At 36.8% G+C, this 26,097-nt stretch overlaps 1 protein-coding gene across 1 annotated transcript; it reads right to left on the bottom strand.

The window, feature by feature from the left end:
- Nucleotides 1-312: 312 nt before the first annotated feature.
- On the bottom strand, nt 313-24,711 carry LOC123531202 (uncharacterized). The gene is made up of 8 exons (XM_045311996.2): nt 24,603-24,711; nt 15,983-16,172; nt 15,166-15,343; nt 13,212-13,399; nt 9,878-10,046; nt 8,294-8,396; nt 6,473-6,627; nt 313-2,636 (listed from the first exon to the last, which is right to left on the bottom strand). The coding sequence occupies exons 2-8, from the start codon at nt 16,148-16,150 to the stop codon at nt 2,248-2,250; spliced, it is 1,350 nt and encodes a 449-aa protein (XP_045167931.1). The 5' UTR covers nt 16,151-16,172; nt 24,603-24,711; the 3' UTR covers nt 313-2,247.
- Nucleotides 24,712-26,097: the final 1,386 nt, after the last annotated feature.

Genomic DNA, 26,097 nt, shown 5'->3' with positions numbered 1-26,097 from the left:
ACACTGTTCCCCATAATCATACAAAGCTGTCAGTTAATCTTACCAGTGTTCTTTTTATAGACCTGTCTGTTAACTTAACCTTTGTTCCCCATATACAAAGCTGTCAGTTAATTTAACCACTGTTCCTTTTTATAGAGCTGCCTGTTACCTAAAACACTGTTCCCCATAATCATACAAAGCTGTCAGTTATCTTACCAGTGTTCTTTTTAAGACCTGTTGTAACTTAACTTTGTTCCCCATATACAAAGCTGTCAGTTAACTTAACACTGTTCCTTTTATAGAGCTGCCTGTTACTAAACACTGTTCCCATAATCATACAAAGCTGTATTAATCTTACCAGTGTTCTTTTTATAGACCTGTCTGTTAACTTAACCTTTGTTCCCCATATACAAAGCTGTCAGTTAATTTAACCACTGTTCCTTTTTATAGAGCTGCCTGTTACCTAAAACACTGTTCCCCATAATCATACAAAGCTGTCAGTTAATCTTACCAGTGTTCTTTTTTATAGACCTGTCTGTTAACTTAACCTTTGTTCTCAACATACAAAGCTGTCAGTTAAAGTAACCAGCATTCTGTTTTTTCCCACTAACAATCTGTTCTTCACTAGTAACTGTCAACTTGGCTGCAACAGTGGTGGAGTATGAATGATTTTTAACATACTGTCTTCAAATCACAGATTAGCAATGACAGCCCTATTTACTGAAGTTCACCAAGGATACAAAGTGACAAAGAACATTCAGAAATCTAAATGAAGCCTAAAAGTTTAAAATCAGCTGTAGCTGAATAAAACTACATTTGTGTTTATAGGATACTAGTGTCCCCACTTACTGTCACTATATGGTCATGTTAGTGAAGCTTCATAATATCTGGGTCTGGCAGATGTGAAGAAGCCTGATACTATAAAACATCAACAAGATATGTAAGATTAAAGAAACTGAAAGTAACTTTTAAGGGACAGGTTTAAATCCAAGTTGCATAACAACTTCACATGCTGAATAATAATCTTACATGTTTTATGAGTCTAGGTCAAAAAACAACTTGAGACATGTTTGACAGATGTTTAGCCCTTTATACATACTTCTTAGTCAAGGGCCATAACTCTGATCTGGCTGAGTGAAATACAAAGCAGACATTCGACAAATTTGGGCAGACAAAGACAAATCCAAATGCCTCCCATCCCCAGATTTTAGGGATAACAAAAAAAACATCACTCTAGAAGTATGAACCACTACAATGTCATAAAATTCTGTACAGCACTATCTTATTAAAGTTAGTCCTGTCCCATCAGAACATAAAAGCACTAAAACTTTTTAACATGCAAAGTTAACAAATCTATCCACTAAAACTTTTTAACATGCAAAGTTAAAACAAATCTATCTATTATGTACAAAGTCTATAAAACAAACAAGACAAAAACAAGCCATGTAGATGGCATATAAAAGCACATTTTGTCAAAACTGGGTCAACTTATATACACCATACTGCAGTCACTTAAGTCAGTTTATCTGAAGTAAATCTGGGTCACGGGTCACAAGTTCTGCCTATTTGTATACACTGTATACCTATGTGGAATTTTTTGTCATAATACAACAATTTCTGTTCAAGCCAACATGAAATCTGACCAAACAGAGGCATTTTTAACAAGTAATATCAAAGTCAAGCCGTTTATAGTTAAAAAATATACTGAAAGGAAGAATACTTCATTAAACTTGAATGTCTAAGTTTGAAACTAAACAAAATCAAAAATAAAATTCCAACAAGATCAAATTGCAAGAAAAACTTTCTTTTACAATTGCCACAATGACAAATAACATTTAATGCTTCAAGTGAAAAAAAAAACAACACCTCATTATAGAACTTGATTATAACTGAAAAATTATTTGTAAAAGAAACCACAAAACCAATGCTGACGCTGGACAATGTCTTAAAAGGGTCATATGAACAAAATGCCTCTGGCCTACTTTTCTCCCTTTATCTGAAATATCATTTATTGAAATGTAATGTCTGGTGTATACAATGTTCCATACAGGACTTCACAAATCACCTTTCATCAATCACTGAACACAATAATATTGCAGTCACATCTACTCCTTACTTATAAGATCTAACAAGTCATTCCTCAGCAATGTTGTGATTTGCTTCTGAAATATTTATATAAAAAAAAAGGGTAAAAGTAAAAAGCTGGAATTCTATTTAACTGGAATGGTATTTCACAACCATGACTTTCAACAATATCGCCACAATGTTTTACTTCATCCTTTCATACCTCTGTGTGAAGTATTTTGTGATCTCTTCGCACAAGACTTTCCATTTTTTACCATGTTTTTCTTCATCTACCGAGTCAGGATGATAGTGCACCACTGCTTTCTGCAACGCCTTCTTCATCTTCGAGTAAAAATCCTGGTCCGCAATCTTTGGAAGCTTCAGTTTATTTGTCTTCTTCTTTGGAGGGAAAGTTTTGTAGACAAACTTCAAGAAATCCTCATTATCTGATCCCTCCTTGTCCTTCAGCTGCTTGATTTCCTTTTCAAGCGTTTTCAAGATCTCCATTTTTTCAAGTTTCTTCCTCTCTTCTTCTGCTGAGACTGTGTCCTGTTGATATTTTTCCACCATTTGTGCAGCTTCCTTGTACCACTCTATAAAAACATTTGTTTGTTTCAGTGTGGTATCTTTCAACATATGAAAACTAGTGTGACAGAAATTTAATGACGGCAAATCCCCCAAAAAACGTGTGCAATATTATTTCCCCTTCAAATCATTTTTATTATAATATCATCCATTCTGAAGACTTAAGGATTTATATCCTTGATAAAATTAAACAGTTTTCAAACACAGAAATGATCTTAGGGGTTCTTTTGAGCATACACCAAACTGGAAAACAGCAAGCACTGCACAAGAGACAGCGCACTTGACTATTTCGATACGTGATAGTGAAATAGGGTACATCTGAGGAAGCTGAAGCTGTCGCTGGTGTGTTTAATGACTCCAGTGTGAATTAAAATATTGGACAATAGCTTAAGTCTGTGAAAAATGTATTAAGTAATAACAGAGATAAAGTGTTTCAAAACATTAAACAAGAGCTGTCACTAATGGTGACAAATGCCCCCCGCAGCACCTTGACCTTTGACCTGGTGACCTTGACCTTTGACCTGGTGACCCCAGTCAGTAGGGGTCGTGTACTCAATAAGTACCATCAGCATGTGAAGTTTGAAGGTCCTGGGTGCAGTGGTTCGCGAGTAAAGTGCCTTCGTGCAAAAAGTTAACGTTGTGACGAACGAATTAACAAATGGACAGACAGTTGAAAACTAATATGCCTCCCTTCGGGGGCATAAAAAGTATAGAAAGGACAAAATGCATGGAAAATTTCTGGAAGAGAAATGCACTATGTGTAATATCATGTGACTAATAATGTGGAATAACCATTTTATGTTTGAATCAAATCTATTTAGTAATAACTGAGATATAACAGAAGTGCATCACATCTTGAACCTGAAATTCTAAGTAAAAAGAGGGCATAACACATATTGGTAGAAGTATTATGGACCTTGTGTCATATGGTGTGGGTGATGATGTGGAACAACCACTTTAAGCTTGAATCAAATCTATTTAGTAACAAAAGGGATATGGTAAAAAATTCATAATTCATGAAATACTGGTGCAAGAGATATTAATATTACGTTTATTATTATACCAGATTTATATAGCACCCTTTTCATGTTAAACACGTTCAAAGGCGCTTTACACAGTTCAAATGCAGCCACACAGGGCGCGAAATTCATCCTCTACTAGTACAGACACAGAGCGATTTGACCAGAGGGACTGAGTGAGATAAACAGGGTTCATACAGATCTTGGATACAAGAATTCCATGACTTTTCCATGACTTATCCATGACATTGCCTGGTTTTCCATGACGCAATCCAAACATACGAAACTCGAAATAAATGCAATGATACACTCATTTTATTGGCATACAAAGACTTTTATTTCAAACTATTTGCAAAGTAAGACTTCAGTTTTTTTTTCTTTTTCAAGAGTAAAGTTCAAGTTCCAACAGCTGTTTACTGTTTGTTTTAGTGAGTCAAGTTTATGGTCAAGTTTAAGTGTCCATATTATTTCAGCCCTTGTTACATCCTCCTTAGACACAAAGGAGTCTATCCCACCGGCACTTTGTCTTGGACATTGTTCTTGAGTGGGTGGGGGCATACACATATCAGACACGACAGTTTCCGCGCGTTTTATTTCCACAGGTTTGAAAAAAGATTTTAATGTGTCACATGTTTTTGTTGTTTTATCACGGAGGTCAATGCTTGCAACGTGTTTTCCACCTTTCATGTGCGATTTTATTGCAGTTTCGCCCATATTTGACAGATCGATAAGTTTGTCACAGACGGTGCATAAGGCTTTCCTGTTATCCGTCTTGAAAGGCTTTAACCATGCTTTGTACTGTTCATTCCTTTCCCAGTTAGTGTTGTATCGGCAACTTCTTTTTTGACTCATATTTGACTGTTTTTAGCTATTTCACGCTTAGTTTCGTTTTTAAAAGTACAACGAAAATAAACCGGAAACGGTGCAATAGTAAACTCAACGGTCATTTCGTACCCAACCAGATTCGACCCCAATATTGACGTAAATTACTGATTGTCCGATTACGCGTTTAAATCTGGATTTTTCTGATATTAAATTAAAACAGATGTAATCGTTTTATGCACATACAGACTTATTCCAGATCACTTTCCTACTTTCCATGACGATTTTTTAATTTTCCATGACATTTCCATGACAAAATGCAAAAATTCAATTTTCCCTGACTTTTCCAGACAAATCTCGTTTTCCATGACTTTTCCAGACCTGTGCGAACCCTGGATAAAGCCCCCAGAACAGACAGAGAGAACAGAGAGAGATACAGGCCTGTCCGGCTAACTTAGCCTAGCTCTTTGCGAATAGACAGTCTGGTTCTTTAACGTGCCCAGTGTATAGCACCGATACACGCAAAGCCGTCTTTCCTGGGAAATACCAGTACAAGCCCCTTAGTCAGGTGGGAGACACTCAAGAGCATCTCAGAAATTTCCAGTTCCTGGACCGGGATTCGAACCTCGGACCTCTGGATTGGCAGTCTAGCGTGTTACCACTTGACCACCGGCCCACCCTACAAGATATGGCCCTTGTGTCATATGATGTGTGTTTTAAGTTCGAAACAAATCCATACAGTAATTACAGACATAAAGAGAAAGTGCATCAAAACTTTAACCAAGGTGTGGACATGGAAGGACCCTGACGCACGCCGACGCCGGGGCGAGTAGGATAGCTCTCCTGTTCTTCGAATAGTTGAGCTAAAAATGTTTTTAATACATACATTCTTCCTCATTTGGACACTGTATTTCTTAATAAAACAAGCAGCTTGAATCATTCTTGTAAAGAATTTTGCTATGTCAACTGACGACTTATACTAACAACTGCACTGATGAAATTTTCAAGTCAATAACAAACAGGCCATTTTAATCTACAAATCCAACAACATCCTACTCCCTGATTACAATAATTTACATGGAAAACCTTTTTACTTATACTGAACAAATCTTTTTCTTAGATGTGTGTGTTGGTTGGGGAGTGGGGAGGGGGGATGAGTAACGTAGATTGTTGCAAACCTCAAGTCACTTCATTCCAAATTAAGTAGACACATTGAATGTGCTCCAGACACAGATTTGAAATCAATTTGTGACCTTGACCTATGATCTACAGACCAAGTTTATGGCTATACACATTGTCTCCTCACCAACTCCCTATATGCCAAGTTTGAAGTAAATACCTTAATTGGTAACGAAGTAATGTTCTGGACACAAAATATTAGACATATCTGACCTTGCTGTGACCTTGACCTATAGACCTTTTCATGCACTCTGCACATCATCTCACTGCTACCTACCTACGTCCCAAGATTGCAGTTAATACCTTGAATAGTTATCAAGTTATGTTTGTGACATGAAATATGAAGGACAAATTTGACCTTTAACCCAACAACCTGGTACATGTGCTCTGCATCACAATTTGTATCATTGCCAGCTACCTGAATGCCAAGTCTGAAGTCAATCTTGAATAGTTACAAAGTTATGCTCCAGATATGAAATATGAGGGTCAAATTTGACCTTTGAGCTCCTTTTATGACCTTGACCTACGACTTACCTACCTGATTCATGTGTTCTGCACAGCGTCGATATGCCAAGTTTTAAGTCAATACCTGTAATGGTTATTAAGTACTTACTGTTTCAAAACCTAGATTTGAATTTTGCCGAAATATTTGGCTTACTCAGGCTGTAAACTATGGAACTCAAAACCTTCTGATATATTAGAAATTCTGAAAACTCAAAACATTTTCAAAGGTAACTACCTAAAATTTTGGGTCTCTGTAGGGGCAACTAGCAAATCAATGCAATCCTAAGAGACAGTACTACTGTCTACAGTCACTGACTAACCTTCCATGGCAAAAGTCCTTGGGTACATAGAATGTGCCAGCTGTATGGCCAGTTTGTAGTATTCTTTTGCCTTGTACTTCAACTTGAGAACTTTATCATACACCCGTCCTGTACGACTCACAGCTATTGCCTCTAGCTCCACTTCAGTTATCTCCCTGAAAACATCAATATTCAATGCAACTTGAAATTCTGTCAGTTTAAGTTCCACCTAAAAACACTTGTGATAATTCTGGAAACAGACTTGGTTTTGAACAGGCTCAATCAAACTGAGTCTGCTATTATTCTTCTTAGTTGCATTTTTTGCTTCCTAAGGATCTTTTACAGATTTGACAGATCCCTACCATGTTTCTTTGAAATCCAACTAGCAATTTTAGAGAATTACCAATTTGGAACAGGAGGACAGATAGGTATAGAACATCACAGCTGCACCCTACCCTTCGCCTATACTTTGTTAGGTTTCAAGTCAACTGGTACAATGGTCATACAGTGACTTTCCAGCGCTTTTCAAACGGAAGAAGACTCCAGGTGCATTATTTCAGACAGGGGCTGGTACCTGGGTAGAAAAACTAAGCTTCTGTAAGCCAGGCGGTAACTTCCTCAGATGAAAGAATTCTACAATCCTCGTGAAGTTTCGAACCAACAGTGGTGAGTACCATCTGAAGTCATTGGCCATAAGTTCCTCAAATCTCCAAGAAATATTATATATACAATGTAGTACTATGAGCAGCTAGTTTAGATGGACCAGTCAACCTAACGTCCATATATATAATATACGTGGTTTTTATTGCATAAATGTTTACAACAGACCAATTTAGTAATGCAAGAAGTTTTGTAACTTTGTTTTGTTTTTGATGGGTTAAACATCGCAGCAACACAGTTATAGGTCATATGGTGACTTTTCAGCTTTGATGGTGGAGGACGTTCCAAGGTTCCCTTCCGTGCATTATTTCATCATGAGTGGGCACCTGTGTAGAATCACCGACCTTCCGTAAGCCAGCTAGATGGTTTCCTCACATGAAGAATTCAATACCCCGAGTGAGGCTCGAACCCACATCGGTGAGGGACAAGTGACTTGAAGTCAGCGACATAAACCACCCACCACGGAGGCCCCTAAGATTTTTAAGAATCATATTTCTTGCACACCGGGTTGGCATTCTTGGTGATTTTTCGCATGCCAGAAAAAAAAACTCTAGCATTCCCAATGCCAGGTGACTCCATGTAAAAAATCAAATACTTTGATAGCTGCAGGATAGTTCTTCTTTCAGAAAAAGTTATTTTGCAGAATACAAACCTTATACCTATAAGTAATAAAACTAAACCAGAACTCAGCTTTCTTGTGCTTCATTTAAATATGCTACTAAATGAAATAGCACTATTATAGTGATTTTTGTTTTTGCTTTCCTCATTAATTTGTAAAATATGCAAGATGTAAGCTATTTCATCTTTAACCTCTAAGAGCAACCATGGAATTAAGACCTAACCAGTTTGGTTGTGCTCTCTGCACATCATGTTGATATAATTAAGTGATGCAAGTTTTATGAAAATCTTCCTGCTGGTATAGACTGTAAGGAGAAGACACAGAGTCCTAGTTATCTGGGTTGTGTGTTGCGCACATCCATCTTCTTGATGAGATAAACAGTCGATGCAAGTTAAAGGAAAAGCTTCCCAGCAGTTTAGAAGATAGGAATGGACAAGAATTATGGATGGACATGAGAGGTTCCAATATAGTTCCTTTATACATTGTATCTAGGGTATAATAATGAACAACTGGCCAGATATACACCCAGTCACATATTATTTTACTATATAATATTAATATACCTGGTTCTAAGGGTAGCCTGTTTGTACCAATCAATAACTTCCCACACCATATCAATGTTGAGTGATTCTTCCTCCAGCAGCACTTTATCAAATAATGAATCCCCTGAAGAGTACAAGATTAATACACTTTTACACTGAAGAACTTCCTCATGAAAACCAAGTTTCTAAAGATCTGGTCACTTTAACCTTAGTACATGCATTTTCCACCCAACATTACATGTGTGAACCACATATCTACTGCTTGCTCTAGCCTGGACAAACTTTACCTTCTTCACTATTGATTTTGTAGTCTGTTCGAAGTTGACATAAACCTACAGGAAAAGTTAAATTAAACTCACTAACACCAACTTCTAGAATTCATATGAATCAAAAATTACCAAGACAATACGTTCTTCACTAGTTTTGACTTTTATGAAAAAAACAAAAACAAAAAAAAACACACATTTAACAAGTGACCAAGTATTGCAGTGGTAATACAGAAGTCCCCTACCGGTGAAAAACAATTTAACTTGACTTTCAACAGAGACCTTTGACCGACAAGCACAGATTTTGTACATATATAATCTACATAATATTGCTCTCTATTCACATACCAAGTTTTATGAACCTAGCTTGAATACATCTTGAGTTATTGCAGGATCCAGATTTGCGGATGGACAGATGGATGGACGGATGGCATTCCTATAGTTCCCTCCAGTGTTCCCCCAGTCAGGGACTAACATGGAGCCAAGATGTCCCTAGATTACTCAACTGACTCAAATGTGCATATGATTTCTTGGAAGAGGATCTCTACACAATGCTTTATGCTTTAGACCTTCAGGTTTTAGACAAGATGACAAGTGACCCATTGGTTGGGATCAATTTAACCACAGGGACTTATATGGACTTGGTCGACGACAACTACAAAATGTTTCAAGCAAAATATCTAACCTCCAGTCTGAGAGCTAGAGGTTTAAGACAAGAAGATTTCTTCAATTTTTTCCTATATAAGCCTATGTAAAACAAATGAACCTCTGGGAAAGGCCAAATTTTACCCAAGGGGCAAGGTTTGAGCAAACTTGGCAGAGGACCACTACACAATGCAACAAGCAAAATGTTTAAGCTCTTGGTCTTACGGATTAAGGGAAGATTTTTAAAGTTTTTTCTTACATCAGTTTATGTAACACAATTGAACCTCGGCCAATTTTTATCCCAGGGCATGGCTTGAATAATTCTGGCAGAGGACTAATAGACAATGCAACATGCCAAACATCTAAGCTATGGGCCTTGTGCTTTTGGAGAAGGAGATTGCTTAACTTTTAAACTCAGAATTACTAACTCTGCTTTACATTTCTCTTATCACGAAAAAATACTTTCTGAGAAAATAAAACCTGTTTTTTTTCTACATCTGTGTAAAACAATTCATAAAAATTTGCACAATTGTTTAAAGTTTAAGGGAAATTACTGTTTTTAATAGAGCAGCTACATTCTTTCTTAAAAAACAGTTTCCCATTTTTTGCCACATCTATACGTTTTCCCAACTTTCTGGACACAGACTGTGTTCTATTCCAAATCTGATGGAAGCTAAACCGAATTGGTACCTACCTATTGCTCTAGCTTGAATGGACTCGGCCATACACTGGTGCATCAAAACATCAGACTCCAGAACTCTTATCTCCGTCAACATATGGTCCTCACTTGTCAGTCGTGGTGCCTCATTTAGGGGCATGTAGCATTCTCTCATGGCTGACAAACATTTTTTATAGTCACATTTCTGAAATGCAAACAGATATGTACACTATAAACAACCTTTCTTACTAGACCTACATTTCTGTTTTTGTGGTCAAAGTTTCAAAACCATATGTCAAACAGTTTAGACAAAATACTGAATGGTACGAAAAACTTAACTGATTTCCAAGTCCAAAAAGGGCCAAAATTCAGCCAAATATCTTTGACATAGCTACATACCCTTGACTACAGATGGAGATCAGTTTTAAAGCCACTGGTCAAATAGTTTTGACAAAACATGGATTTGTACAAAAACATAACTGTACCAATATCCAAGTTCAACAAGAGCTCAGTCAAGCACTGCAAAAATATGCCTAGGATTAGGGGTTATATCAGTGGATGATGGAAGCAAAATTTCATGTGCTCTGCAGGCATCATCTCATTGCCACCTACCTACATGCTAAGTTTAATGTCAATACCTTGCATGGTTATTAAATTATGCTCTGTACAAAGTATGATGGTGTTTAGACCTTTTGCTCAACTTGTGACCTTACCCTTTGACCTAGAGAGTTGGTTCAAGTGCTCTGCACATAGTCTCATTTGTCATCTACCTATATGCCAAGTTTAACCTTTAATGGTTATCGAGTAACATTCCGGACACGAATTAGACGGATGGACTGACAGATGGACAGACACATATGCCATCACATTTATTAACACATCCATTTTTTCAAACGGGCGCATAAGGACTATAATTCAGCAAAAATACTTTACAGGGTTATATTCTCTTGCCTAGATAGAGACTGTTATAACAATCAAGCGAAAAAGTTTCAAAGCCATACAGTTTACTAAAGATATGAACTGGTAATGTACTCGTGCTTAAAACTAAACATAGACAAATGCTGAAAGTTTCAAAGCTATTATGTCTAAAGGTTTTGTCAAAGGTGGACTGGTAAAAAAAACTTAACCAAGGCGGGATGCAGGCGCATACACCGACAAAGTGGTGAGTAGAATATCTATCCTTATTCTCTGAATAGTCGAGCAAAAATGTAACATTTTGAAATTTACCTTTCTTATGTATTGTGAAAATGTAAAATAATTTTTCTTTCCATCAATGATACTTGTTTCTCAAACCAAATGTCAGACAGTCTGCCTGTTTCAATTCCTATATATGCTGTTACCAAAACTACTTTTTTGGTATATGATACATAGGAAGTCAATCTGAAATTTTACATCAAGGTTTATATTCATTCAGGATGTTTTGAATTTACATTAAATTACGAGTTTGGCTTAAGGGTCTGACTGTGTTGGCCAATTACTCCTCAAAAACAAGAGGACCATGATGGTCCTGAATCGCTCACCTCTTCCCACATGACCCAGTTTTGAGTATGACTTTGTTTTTTCTATTATTTGACACAGTGACCTAGATTTTGAGCTCATGTGACCCAGTTTTGAACCTGACCTAGATATTATCAAGATGAAAATTCTGACCAATTTTCATGAAGATCCATTGAAAAATATGGTCTCTAGAAAGGTCACAAGGTTTTTCTATTATTTGACCTATTGACCTAGTTTTCGAAGGTACATGACCCTGTTTTGAACTTCACCTAGATATCATCAAGGTGAACATTCTCACTAATTTTCAAGAAGATCTCATGAAAAATATGGCCTCTAGAAAGGTCACAAGGTTTTTCTATTTTTATACCTACTGGCCTATATTTTGATCGCACGTGACCAAGTTTCGAAACTGACCTAGATATCATCAAGGTGAACATTCAGATCAATTTTCATGAAGATCCATTGAAAAAAATGGCCTCTAGAGAGGTCAAAAGATTTTAATAATTTTAGACCTACTGACCTATTTTTTGACAGCAGTTGACCCAGTTTAAAACTTGACCTAAATATCATCAAGATGAACATTCAGACCAACTTTCATACAGATCCCATGAAAAGTATGGCCTCTAGAGAGGTCACAAGGTTTTTTTTATTATTTGACCTACTGACCTAGTTTTTTAAGGCACGTGACCCAGTTTCAAACTTGACCTAGATATCATCAAGGTTAACATTCTGACCAATTTTCATGAAGATCCATTCAAGGGTATGGCCTCTAGAGAGGTCACAAGGTTTTTCTATTTCAAGACCTACTGACCTAGTTTTTGATCGCAGTTGACCCAGTTCAAACTTGACCTAGATATCATCAAGATAAACATTCAGACCAACTTTCATACAGATCCCATGAAAAATGTGGCCTCTAGAGAGGTCACAATGTTTTTTCATTATTTGACCTACTGACCTACTTTTTGAAGGCATGTGACCCACTTTCGAACTTGACCTAGATATCATCAAGATGAACATTCTGACCAATTTTTATGAAGATCCACAAAAAAGTATGGCCTCTAGAGAAGTCACAAGGTTTTTCTATTTTCAGATCTACTGACCTAGTTTTTGAAGGCACGGACCCTGTTTCGAACTTGACCTAGATATCATCAGGATGAACATTCAGACCAATTTTTATACAGATCCCATGAAAAATATGGCCTTTAGAGAGGTCGCAAGGTTTTTCTATTATTTGACCTATTGACCTAGTTTTTGACGGCACATAACCCACTTTCGAACCTGACCTAGATATCATCAAGATGAACATTCAGACCAACTTTCATACAGATCCCATGAAAAATATGGCCTCCAGAGAGGTCACAACGTTTTTCTATTATTTGACCTACTGACCTAGTTTTTGACGGCACGTGACCCAGTTTCGAACTTGACCTAGATATTATCAAGGTGAACATTCTGACCAATTTTCATGAAGCTCTTGTGAAATATATGGCCTCTAGAGAGGTCACAAGGTTTTTCTATTTTTAGACCTACTGACCTAGTTTTTGACAGCACGTGACCCAGTTTCAAACTTGACCTAGATATCATCAAGATGAACATTCTGACCAACTTTTATAAAGATCCCTCAAAAAATGTGACCTCTAGAGTGGTCACAAGCAAAAGTTTACGGACGGACGGACCAACGCACGCACGGACGACGGACGCTGTGTGATCACAAAAGCTCACCTTGTCACTATGTGACAGGTGAGCTAACAAGCTCAAACCATTTCTGCTATTATTTTGCTCCAAAATGCTTTCAATGGATCTTCTTATTAATTGAATGAACAGACTTTATTGAAAGCCTCACATTTTCTGGACATTCTAGGAATTTACTAACCTGCAAAGCCAGTATGCCACGATGAAAATGGCACTCTGCCAATTTGAGATACGACTGAGCTTTAACAATATCCACCTCTATAGCTTGAGCAATGTCATACAGTGCCTGGCAACGAGCATCAAACTCAAGGTCTTCAAGGATGTTGCTTGAAACATCTTCCCAGCATGCTCTAGTGGATGATAAAACACCTAGGTAACAAAAACAAGCAGATTTTAGTCTATAAACAGATGACTGCACCCTATAAACAACACATATCCAAGCATCTGAATGCTGACCAGTAGTAAATCAGATCATCTGGGATGTTAACCACATGAAGGTCTTGTTCACTTGAATTCTAACGCACTCTTAAAAACATAATGATAACTAGAAAGTCAATACAAAAGAAACTGAAAGAGTAAAAAACATTCTGTGTTCGAGGTAGGGGTGGAGTGAGGGGTAGATCCAAAATAAAACCTCATGTGCACAACTTCACATGCCAAACAACATTCCAACTTAGTTTCATGACTCCATGTCAAATACTTATAGGCCCTTAATGCATATTTTTTACTAAGCAAAGGGCTGTTACTCCAGTCTTTTTGAGTTAAGTCCCACCAAACAAAACCCTGGGTGCATTTTATTGCTTAAGTCACTGAAAAGAAATGAAGATCAAGAAATGAAGATCTTGATGCCACCCATCCATCCATCCTCATCCGTGGCCCAAAAACATCGCCAATCTAATAATCAGGTTTTAGACTATAAAAAAAACTTAGTTTAATATGTGAAATAGTAAAGGGTTGACTTAAAAATAGCCCTATACACATTGTGTCTTGTGTATAATTAAAAGAATGAAGAAACTTAAGTACAAGAAGAGAAGGGAGTTAATTTTAGAAATAATATTCCTAATAAACCTGTGACTCTTCTGCTAGTCAATTGCTGATAAGGTCATCTCATGATGACAAAGTGTATAAAATTTATCAGCATTGTGTCAATTTCTTAGAAACATGCTAAACTTTCTTGAAGTCAATGCTGACAATACTGACATCAAAAGCTTTTATGTTTGAAAAGTTTAAGACAGTCAAGAAAAAAATGAAGTACAAACCACATTAAATTCCTTTCAATCTTTCTTTTTCAATTTCATCTTTAAAATATTAAAGATTTAACTTATAATTAGGCTGGGAGACAATCGTATATCAAATTTCAATCGGAGTTATAGGGCATGCTGTCAACTTGCTGTAGGAGTCTTATAAGTTTATATGAAATGTCAATGAAATACCCTTAATTTGTTTCAGAGCTATTGGGGGAAAAACAATCTTTTATTCACAGTTTCAATAGCCAAATTTTAAAGACCACAAAGGGGAAACAATTTTGCCAAAATGAAATATTTAACTTGACTTGATGTGTGTAAATGCAATTTGTGATTTATGTAAATTTTCAGTCCAATTCATGCAATATGCTTACGGAATACTGAAGGAAATTGCATTTTCAAGACAATTTCCAAGTACAAAAAGTGAACATAATTTCATCAAAACAAGTCACGAGTTAATGGACAGGGTATGTTAACTTGGCTTACAACCTGTCTTGAATTTCCAAAGCATATTCTTTGTTAGTTTCAGAAATATTTATTGAAAGAAAATTATTTTGTCAAAAAAAAGAAGGCCGCGATATAAAACTTGATATGTAAAGTTTATATGCAGTTTTACTCAAATGTACAGGTTTCAGAAATATTGAAAGAAAACTCAATTTTGGGAAATCTTCCTAGTCAAAAGGTGAAATAATTTTGTCAAAACAGAAGTCAAGAGTTATGGAACCTGGTATTGTCTTACGATCCTAAAATTATACTTGTATGGGTTCCCGAGCTGAGACTAGACTGGACAAAGTGATTCCTATATAGCTGCCCCCACTTCCCCATAAAGCTTGGTGGGTGGGGGTGTATATACAGTATAATAATTTTACAAAGTTGTATAAAACAATTTACCAGTAGTCCAGGCTTCTGGTTTGACAGCCTTTCCATGTATGTAGGCAAAGGAAAAGAACTTGAAAGCTTCTTTACAATGATAGAGAACCATGTACGTGTCCAGGTACGATATCTCCCCCTCTCCCATCAACTTGACAAGTCTCCAGCATGACATGCCCAGGTTCTTTGCAGCTGAGGCCTAGAGAAGTGTGCAGAAAACTATAAATTTACATTTTTACGTATCAAACTGTACAGATTTTTATGAAACCTACGTTTATGCATGTTTAGAACAATGATTTCTGCAAATGTAAGAAATCTGAGTGACTGATGAGATACCAGGAATGTCTTGAAAATGGTCATCATAATAATACATTAACCAATTCAGCATACAATTAAATCAGTGTTAAACAGTGTGTTAAAAATAATGACACATGGCACTAACAGCTACTTCCTGTAAGCTGAGCTAAGACAGTGGATAAACTCTAAACTATTGACATTGCAATCAATTATCATACTCTAAATACAATTAATGCAAATCCATGTCCAATTAAACTTTTGTGTGAAAATAAAAGAGGAAGTTCAAATACTGGGAACAAGACAAAAGTTGCAGTATTACATAGATGATTTTGAATTTTAACGACAATGCTTATAATTTATGAACTTGGTAATAGCATCTGTAATATAATAACCAATTTCAACAAAATGGTGGTATATAAGAAACTTTTGCATATAGGTCAGCTGATGTATCAATGTATTGCCAATATTTGTCACTTGACTATCTGTCAGTTAAAACATCAATCAATGGTAGCCCTACAGATAAATAAAATGTTTAAAACACCTGTTCATCTTCTGTTTTGCCCGAGTCAAAAGCTCTCTGGTAGCACTGAATAGCTTGTTTAAACCTTTCTTTACTGACAGCTGGGGCAAGGCCCTCTTTCACACTTGTATATAAACTGTTTCCTTGTTGTCTCCAGTGCTGGGAGCTTGTCTGTACTGCTGCTGCCATATCAACTCCACTTGCAGTAAAACTAGAAAAACAAGAGCATACTGTTAGGAACAAAATCTGCCCCAAGTGATGTGCCTATTCCCTTTTTCAAGCATACTGAGTGGACAGACAGATGGGTGACTTCTCGGGACAGTGACCATGACCTTTGACAACGAAATCTCGAAATCTCGAGTACTTGGGGTCCTTGATGAATGTTCTTTTAATGAACAATTACAGTATACTGTAATTTTTACCTTAGACCACTGACATCAAACTCACTTGGGGTCATTCAATGTTCAGGTCAGCAATGTGCCTGCCAAAACTAAAGGTCCTAGGTTAAGTCGTCCACAAACTATTGAGTGGAAAAGGTTTTGGTAAGTAAGTGTGAACCTGACCTTTGGGCCAATGACCATAAAATCTACAGTGGTCTACGATCATCCACTATCAATAATTAATATGCCTACTAAATTCAGGGATCATAACTTAACTAAAGGGAACAAGTGGAAATGTTTTTCTTATTAACAGTAACCACGACCTTGATCTTTGACCCACTAACAGTATGACTTTAAAGTCAATATAAGTTAACAACAACTGTCATTTGAGGACCTTAGATCAAGGGGTTCTCTAGACATCAAGCTGAAACAGTTTTTGAACTGTCACTGTGACCTTGACCTTTGACCTACTGACCTTCATATCAATGAGGGTCATGCATTGCCCATGAGCAATGTGGTCCTCCTATTTAGACTTCATTTGCTAAAAGAATAGCCTGTACTTCAGAACACTACAGAAGTGTTGTGAAATCCCCATGTCCCTGACCTTAATTAAACCCCAAAACATGGGAGTAATTTTACTTTTTTTTGAAAAGTATTTCTGAAGTCCTTAATCCCTTAGTCTGGTATTGTAAGTACAATGTCTACTTTTTCTTTGCATTGTTTTCCTCAGTGGATACATAGTTGTGGAATGTAAATCACCTTTCCCCAGTTCTTGGCTTTATGGAGGACAGCATATTGGATTATTGGGTATACACAGCAGTAAATAAGTCTGCTTTATGTTCTATATAAAATTAACAATCTTCTGAGAGCTTAACATATAGCCAGGCCCATTTTAACAAGAGCTGTCTGTATGACATCACGATCGACTTTTCTCAGTGCTTGACTCTGAATTAGAGCTTTGCCAGTAAAAGGGGCATAAATCTGTCAAAATTCTAATCTGAGTTATAGGAATTGTTTCTTATGGTGTTGTATTTGATAGTAAATAACTATTTTAAGTTTCAAGTCAATAGCTTTGACAGTAACAGCGATATTGGACGTTCAAAACTTCGATAAAAAAAATCTATGTTAAAAAGGGGCATAACTCTGTCAAAGTTCAAATCTAAGTTATGGGGATTGTTTCTCCTGGTGTAAACTTTGATAGCAAATAACTATTTCAAGTTTCAAGTCAAAAGCTTTGATAGTAACAGAGGTATTTGATTTTATCAAAAGGGGCATAAATCAAATCAGAGTTATGGGGATTGGTTCTCTTGGTGTGGACTGTGATAGTTAATAACTATTTTCAGTTTCAAGTCAATAGCTCTGATAGTAACAGAGATATTTGACTTTATCGAAAACTTTAACTTAAGGCGAGGTTGATGCCGGCACCAATGCTGAGGCGAGTGCAATAGCTCTACATTTTCTTCGAAAAGTCGAGCTAAAAAGGATTACTAGCCTTATGTTCTTAAATTACCTATAAACCAGACTTGACTGGCCCTGCATGTAAATTGCTATGTGCCATTGACTTCTGCTTTATGTTGCTTGAACTCTTTGTGTTTTTTTCTTCATTTACTTTTTATATTTTTTATTTGCTTGTAGCTGTGTCTGTGTGTTTTAGTTGCTTAAGTTCAGTACAAAATTCTTACACCTCCTGATGTTTTACTGTTTTATGATGTGCCACGATAGTTAACAGTTTGCTTTTTATGTGCTGATTTGTCAGAATCTAGGACCAATGGTTGGGATGTGCAATTTCACACATTCAATTTAAAAAAGACCTATTGAAATTCCCATAAAATATGCAAAAATCTCAGAAGAAAAAAACTTACGAAGTCGTGAAAATTAGTAAAAAATATACCATTGAATCGAGACCAAGTCAATGATGAACCATAGTGGTACTTTCCCGGGATACCTATGCTAAAAATAAATCGCTTTCCTCAGGGTTTCTATTTACGATTGCATGCAGCGAACCAATCAAAAAGTTTGTTAGGAAAATCTATTTATGTCACAGGTCGGCTGGATTTTCTGCGTTCCTAGTTGCTGAAAAATTATAAAAGTAAAAAATGTATTGACAATTTCAACCAGTAACAACCCACTATTGAGCCATTTTTGAATGCTCCAATTTCAGGACTAGTTCAAGGTCAAAATCAAGGTCAAATTTCATTTCAGTACACAACACTGTGCATGTGGTCCAAATTTGAAAGCTGTAGCTTGAGAAATGTGGAAGTAGGTCACTACATCAATTTGAAGGTCAAAGTTAATTTCGGTACACAGAACTATGCATGTGCTTCAAATTTGGAGGCTGTAGCTTGAGAAATGTGAAAGTAGGTACTAAGTAAAATTCAATGTCAAATTTCAATTCAGAACACAAAAATTATGCATGTGGTCCAAATTTGAAGCCTGTAGCTTCAGAAATGTGAAAGTAGGTCACTAGGTCAATCTCAAGATCAAAGTTCAATTCTGTACACAGAACTATGCATGTGGTCCAAATTTGAAGGCTGTAGTTTGAGCAATGTGAAAGTAGGTCAATAGGTCAAAATCAAGGTCAAATATCATTTTGGAACACAAAACTTTGCATGTGATCCAAATTTGAAGGCTGTAGCTTGAGAAATGTGGAAGTAGGTCACTAGGTCAAAATCAAGGTCAAATTTCATTTCGGAACACAAAACAATGCATGTGGTCCAAATTTGAAGCCTGTACCTTCAAAAATGTGAAAGTAGGTCACTACGTCAATGTCAAGGTCAAAGTCTGTTTCGGTACACAAACCTATGCATGTGGTCCAAATTTGAAGGCTGTAGCTACAGAAATGTAAAAGAAGGTCACTAGGTCTAGATCAAGGTCAACTCATGTCAAGGTTCATCTTGCCACTCAAAACTATACATGTGGTCCAAATTTGAATGTTGTAGGTTATGGACATGAATATTCTAAAAGTTTTTCCCTATGTAAGTCTATATGAACCATTTGACCCCCGGGGCGGGGCAAAATTTGACCCTAGGGGGATAATTTGAACAAACTTGGTAGAGAACCACAAGATGTTGCTACATTACAAATATCAAAGCCCTAGGCCCTGTGGTTTTGGACGAGGTTTTTCAAAATCTTTCCCTATATAAGTCTATATGAACCATGTGACCCCCGGGGCGGGACCATATTTGACCCTAGGGGGATAATTTGAACAATCTTGGTAGAGAACCACCAGATGATGCTACAATACAAATATCAAAGCCACAGTCCTTGTGGTTTGGACAAGAAGATTTTCAAAGTTTTTCCCTATATAAGTCTATGTAAACCATGTGACCCCCACGGCAGGGCCATATTTGACCCTAGGAGAATAATTTGAACAATCTTAGTAGAGGACCACTAGATGATGTCACATACAAAATATCAATGCCCTAGGCCCTGTGGTTTTGGTAAAGAGGTTTTTCCCTATATAAATCTATATAAACCATGTGACAACCGGAGCGGTGCCATATTTGACCCCAGGGTAATAATTTGATCAATCTTGGTAGAGGACCACTAGATGAAGCTACAAACCAAATATCAAAGCCCTAGGCGCTGTGGTTTTGGACAAGAAGATTTTCAAAGTTTTTTACTATATGAATCTATGTAAATTATAAAAATAAACAAAGGGTCATAACTCACTCTGTTGAACCAGACTGATTTTCAGGGGGACACAACTAGGGTACCAATACATCATTCTGACAAAGTTTGGTCAAAATCCCCCCAGTAGTTTCTGAGATGCAATAACGAGAAACTGTTAACGGACGGACGCCCATACGATTCATGTATTAGGTGGTCATTACATTGTTTGAAAACAATAGAATGACCACTTAAGGAACAAAAGAATTAAGTGAATACGGAATGAATACAAAGGATTTCTATTGTCCTAGGCCACACCTCCTACCACCTAAGGTACCAATCGTGTGCTCGGACTGACGGACCACAGACGCAGAGTGATTTGAAATGTGAAAAATGTGAATTTTATTTTTTGCTGGATATCGTTTGAAAGGTGTATCTATTAGTATTATCCACGAGTAGTTTTTGTTTGATTTGCAATTGAAACAGAAAGCGCAAAGCATATGGTGAAAAAGACCACTGTCGGGAAGACTGCCAACCAGTGACGTCGCCAAAGTTTTTATGTTTGACCTTTTTTATCGTAACAGTAGCAACGGAATGAATTAGATTTCGAATGTAATTCAGTAAATAAAAAAGATTTGCATTGCATTAATTTTCATTCCTCTATTACTTTATAGAAAATTACGTTATGTTCAAATGTTGTGTAATAGGACAGAATTCTTACCACTTTTATTTTTACTGACAGCTAAGGCATGTGGGGCTGCACAAGTCTGTATTACAGATTTGGATGAAAAGAGACTGGAAATGGCAAAAGCTATGGGAGCCGACTTTCCACTCAAAGTAACATCAAAAGATCCTAAGGAAATGGCTGGGTTAGTCAAAATGAATCTGAGTTTGTCTTTGAAAAAAAGGAGGGAGGAATGTAGCAGTGTGTATATAATGTATACAGTTAGTCTATCATATCGACTGTCCGATTAGCTCAGTTGGTAGAGCATCTGACTTGCAAGCAAAAGGTCGCAGGTTTGAGTCCTGTATTGGGCTGCACATTTTTCCGCTCCTATTACATTGGTGCCGTGAGTGTGGTGACTAGCCTTGGAATCCTAGAGCTAGGGTAAAGCAATGGCTGGGTTAGTCAAAAGAATCTGAGTTTGTCTTTGAAAAAAGGTGGGAGGAATGTAGCAGTGTGTATATAATTAGCCTTAGCCCTATGATATTGATTGTCCGATTAGCTCAGTTGGTAGAGCATCTGACTTGCAAGCAGAAGGTTGCAGGTTCGAGTCCTGTATCAGGCTGCACATTTTTCCACTCCTATTACATTGGTGCTGTGAGTGTGGTGACTAGCCTTGGAATCCTAGAGCTAGGGTAAAGCAATGGCTGGGTTAGTCAAAAGAATCTGAGTTTGTCTTTGAAAAAAGGTGGGAGGAATGTAGCAGTGTGTATATATGTATATAATTAGCCTTAGCCCTATGATATTGATTGTCCGATTAGCTCAGTTGGTAGAGCATCTGACTTGCAAGCAGGTCGCAGGTTCGAGTCCTGTATCGGGCTGCACATTTTTCCGCTCCTATTACATTGGTGCCATGAGTGTGGTGACTAGCCTTGGAATCCTAGAGCTAGGGTGAAGCAATGGCTGGGTTAGTCAAAAGAATCCGAGTTAGTCTTTAAAAAATAGGAGGGGGGAATGTAGCAGTGTGTATATAATCTATATAATTAGTCTATGATATCAATTTTCCGATTAGCTCAGTTGGTAGAGCATCTGACTTGCAAGCAGAGGGTCGCACAGGGTTCGACACTAACGGTGTCCCGGGGGCCCGAGGATCCCAAATTTTGAGGAGGAACACCAACTTCTAAAAGCTGGGATTCCGGCTGGATACCTACTTTCTTGTCAATGTTCTGGCGTGTATGTTTCAGTGCCATCATGTAGGTGACGTGTACTATTTTTAGAAACTGCATAGCCTCCTATATGTGTACATCAAATTTTCTGAAACAAACAATATCTAACTGATGAATTTATTTGTTTATATTTTACCGTAAGAATATGTTTCAGCCCGGTAAGTTTCAACTTCAACACCAGTGCATCTATGTCTGGTCGTGTGTGTAGTTTACAATTTCTGCGTTGTAGGCACCACAAATGTCAACTAGATTCTACTTTGACATTAAATAAATTATAATTAATTTTCCAATCTTCCAGACTCAAGTTTTTACGTGTTTATATGCCGCCGCAATGTTCTGGCGTGTATGTTTCAGTGCCATCATGTAGGTGACGTGTACTATTTTTAGAAACTGCATAGCCTCCTATATGTGTTTATTCTATATATATAGGAGGTATTTTTTGTAAAGATAGACTTTTATGGTCTTATTGATAGAATTTCAGACTCCTGTGGTCTGATTACTCTTGTCAAGTGTATCAGATTTGAATGTTGTCGAGTGTGGTAGGTGTATTTTAGTGTTATTTCTTAACAACGCTCGCTAAATTGCGATCACCCTGTGTTCCCTGCGTATTTTCCGGGGACCCTGGGTTTTTGACGTTTCATTCCTGGTGTTTATTTTATATATATAGGAGGTATTTTTTGTAAAGATAGACTTTTATGGTCTTATTGATAGAATCTCAGACTCCTGTGTACTTACTGATTCCGATTCGAAACATAAGTCTATTAACTATAAATCAAACTTTCAAACATCAAAATGAAATTGTATATGAATTTCAATGTGAAAGTAATCCAAAACAGAATTTTATGCCTAAAAATATAATTCCCTTACTTTAACACTTTATATCTTCAAACCTCAAAGAGAAACTACAATAAATTTTGTATCATCGGAAATATAAATGCCAGGTAATTTTAAGATTTTATATTTTAATATATATGAAGAGAAGTCAAAAATTTCAAGAATTTTTTTTTGATATTATAAATTTTAGTGGTTGTCACAACAGACTTGACAATGATTATATCTATAAGATACAAGTGTCTCCAAAGTCGAGACCTTGTCTTGACATTGGCAAACATGTAAATTGATATCAGTTTGGATACATTCTTCTGTAGGAGTTAAGGTGTCAGCCACTCAATACAGAGGTTGCGGGTTCGAATCCCACTGGGATCACGACTGTAACTTCTCATAAGACACCTGTTGTGATTGTTTTTATGTATCATATTATGAGGGATCCCAAAGCCTGAGGAGGACCCCCAGATTTAAAAAGTAGAGATTCCTTCGGGAACCTTGTTCAAATAAGTTAGTGTCTAACCCTGTCGCAGGTTTGAGTCTGTAATAATTGAGCCTGTATCAAGCTGCACATTTTTCTGCTCCTATTCAGGGTTTTTTTTTACTAAGAAAGTGACACCGATAGTCGGCGTCTTCCCCTCGGAAAATTTTTCCCCAAAAGATCAATTTTCCCCAAAAAAATGAATTTCCCCAATCTATCTCCAATTCTTATTTTTCTGTGATCGAATTTAGCGGTCACTAACTCGCGAAATTCAAGTGAGAATAAAAAAATCCGAGTAGGAAATCATGGCACTCGAATATTTTCGCGATCACGTCTGATTATCGACGAATTCACTCAAACTGTCCTTTGGGGTAGTTATTTTAACGATAAACACGTGACCACTTGTAGACGCTTGTCACTATTTTAAATGAAATTATTGGATATCTAAGTAAGCGTCTAGACGAAATTTACTTTCGTTTTGGTCAGTGGTTTGAAAATGCGAAAACGGAGAGGAAAATCACAAGTTTCTTTAGGCGAAAAGCGAAAGGGATACTTAAAATTCTAGCGACACCATGGGCAGTGACCTGAAAGAACTTAAAACTTCCGCGTCCAACCAAAAGTCCAAAGAATCATCGAGTACTTTTGGTTTGTTCTTCCAAAACTAGAATGTCCCGGCCTGTCCGAACCGTGAAAATGTTGGAAACGGAGCTGAACATTTATAATGAAACCAAATAACCAAGTGGAACCAACCATGTTGCTAGTGGAAAAAATGGCACTGCATTGTTAGTGGGGGGGAAATTAAATTTGATCCCTGAAATAGGATAACTTAAAATCTGAATTGCTGTAAAAAATCTAATGGCTAATGTTATACACTGTAAAAGCAGTATCACATGATGGATATAATATTGTGAATTTTCCCCAAATTGGCCTCTTTCTCGTGATTTTTCCCCATTTGACCAGCGCCCAGTGTCTTCCCCAACTCCTAAAAAAAAGCCCTGCTATTTCAGTTGAAAGTGAAACTAGAGAAGGAAGGTCTAAGTTTCGGAAAGAGCACTAAGTTTGGATGCATCAGATAATGCACTTTTTGTTGATATATTTTACTGAAATTAAAAAGCCTCACTGAATTTGAAAATCACCCATTAATTTGAGGGCCAAATGGAGGGTGGGGGGAGGGTACAGATTGCAAAATATTCTTTCCCAACGTCAGGCTGTAGGGCAGGACTCCATAACATTTAGAATTCTGAAAATTTTATGTTCAAAAACACAATTTCTTTGTCATTCGGACATGATATAAAGGAGTCCAACATAGCCACTGTGACTCATGACCGAAACGAGGACGAGTTGATTTGAGTACGAACGGACCATTAAAATTATTCAAGTCAGAGAGAGCGATCTGTGCGAGTTGACCACCTTCCAGATAATTTAGAGATAGCCTAATTAAACATGTTCAAGCTACCTGTATGAGTGTAAGAAGAGGACTGTATTAGTGTATTATAAACAGAAATTGACGTCCTTTCCCGCGGTTTACTCCTTTTGTCACCGGTCTCATGAAAATAATTTCCTGTGAAGGTCACTTTCTAAAAAAATAACGTAAGACTAAGACCAGAAATGGACAGGCGAGAAGAAAACGGAAATATTGTGCAAAATCAGAAAGAACGTAAGTTTTCATCAATTACTTTTTATTAAATTATGAACAAGTAATCATTATATTTGTGTTTTGATATTTTCTTTATGTCATTTTACGAGTTTTGTGATGGTGATGAAGGAATTGTTACTGAAAACATCTCGACTATTATTGATGACATGATGAGTGTTGTCAGATAAAACAACGCGGTCAGTGATTCATTCATCAATGGCCTTTATATTTTGTTATGTTCTTGAAACCATAATTGGTCTGGGAAATTTTGGTAGAAAATATATAAAAAAAACAATGAAAAACTGTTTGTATCAAAATCTAGGACAAACACATGGTTTTGTTTTGACAACATGTATATACACAGTAAGTTTAAGAGGTCTTGGATTTCATCGTTTTTAGAGATATTCTGTAAATATATAGGAGAGATCGCCGTGACGTCACACGTTAACATCTGTTTATCTGGTGGTTGGCAAAACAAATGATTTTAACACCGTTTGCGTATTGAATCAGAATTTTTAATTTTTAATACCGTATTTTCCCGTATTAAGGTCCCTCCTCTAATTAACGCCCCCCACCCGTTTTGGAGGGGAAAAAAGTCAACAAGAACGAAAAAAAAATCACCTACCTCATTTTTATAAGTCAACATAATAAGTAATTTACAGTATGTATCCAATGTATTAAGAAATAAACACACTTTTAAACAGTCCATGTACCGTAAATCCAAAACGTTTATACTAAGTACGGTACGTATCCAATCATCAAATAGAAAATTAAATGGTAAATCCATTTTTGATTTGTTTTTGCACCACCCGCGCACAAGCTTCCTGTCGACTTTAAACAAATTTTCGGCAAAGTGTTAACCTTTTCTTCGGCAGTTTTAATAACTTTTAATTTAAAAGCTGGCACATAAGCAGCGTGTCAAACCACTGGCATTGTGTATTGCTACCCGCATGTACTAAGGAAAATATTATCGGAGTACACAGCTGTTTGGGTATGATGACGTAATGTGTAATGTCGCGAGCGTGGCACGGAATACATGAGGTACCGTATTTAAATGCATAATTTTAAGACACACTGAATTAAATTGGATGCCAAATAATTACGTTTTGGGGGAATTAAACAACACAGAAACACTTTACAGTTGGTTTGAACGATGTTTCTAAGTTTTGTAAAAATTTTCATTTTTTATTTTTTTACCTCAAATGAACGCCCCCTCTTTGGAAAATGTAACACCCCCGGGGGCGTATATTCGGGAAAATACGGTAACTTTTTTGCTCATTTATGGATTTTCAAAATTCAAAAAGATTAGAAATAC

This window comes from Mercenaria mercenaria, chromosome 11, assembly GCF_021730395.1.
Source record: "Mercenaria mercenaria strain notata chromosome 11, MADL_Memer_1, whole genome shotgun sequence".
NCBI lineage: Eukaryota > Metazoa > Mollusca > Bivalvia > Venerida > Veneridae > Mercenaria > Mercenaria mercenaria.
Note: the sequence above shows the minus strand (reverse complement) of the source record. Positions and strands in the feature narration are given on the sequence as shown.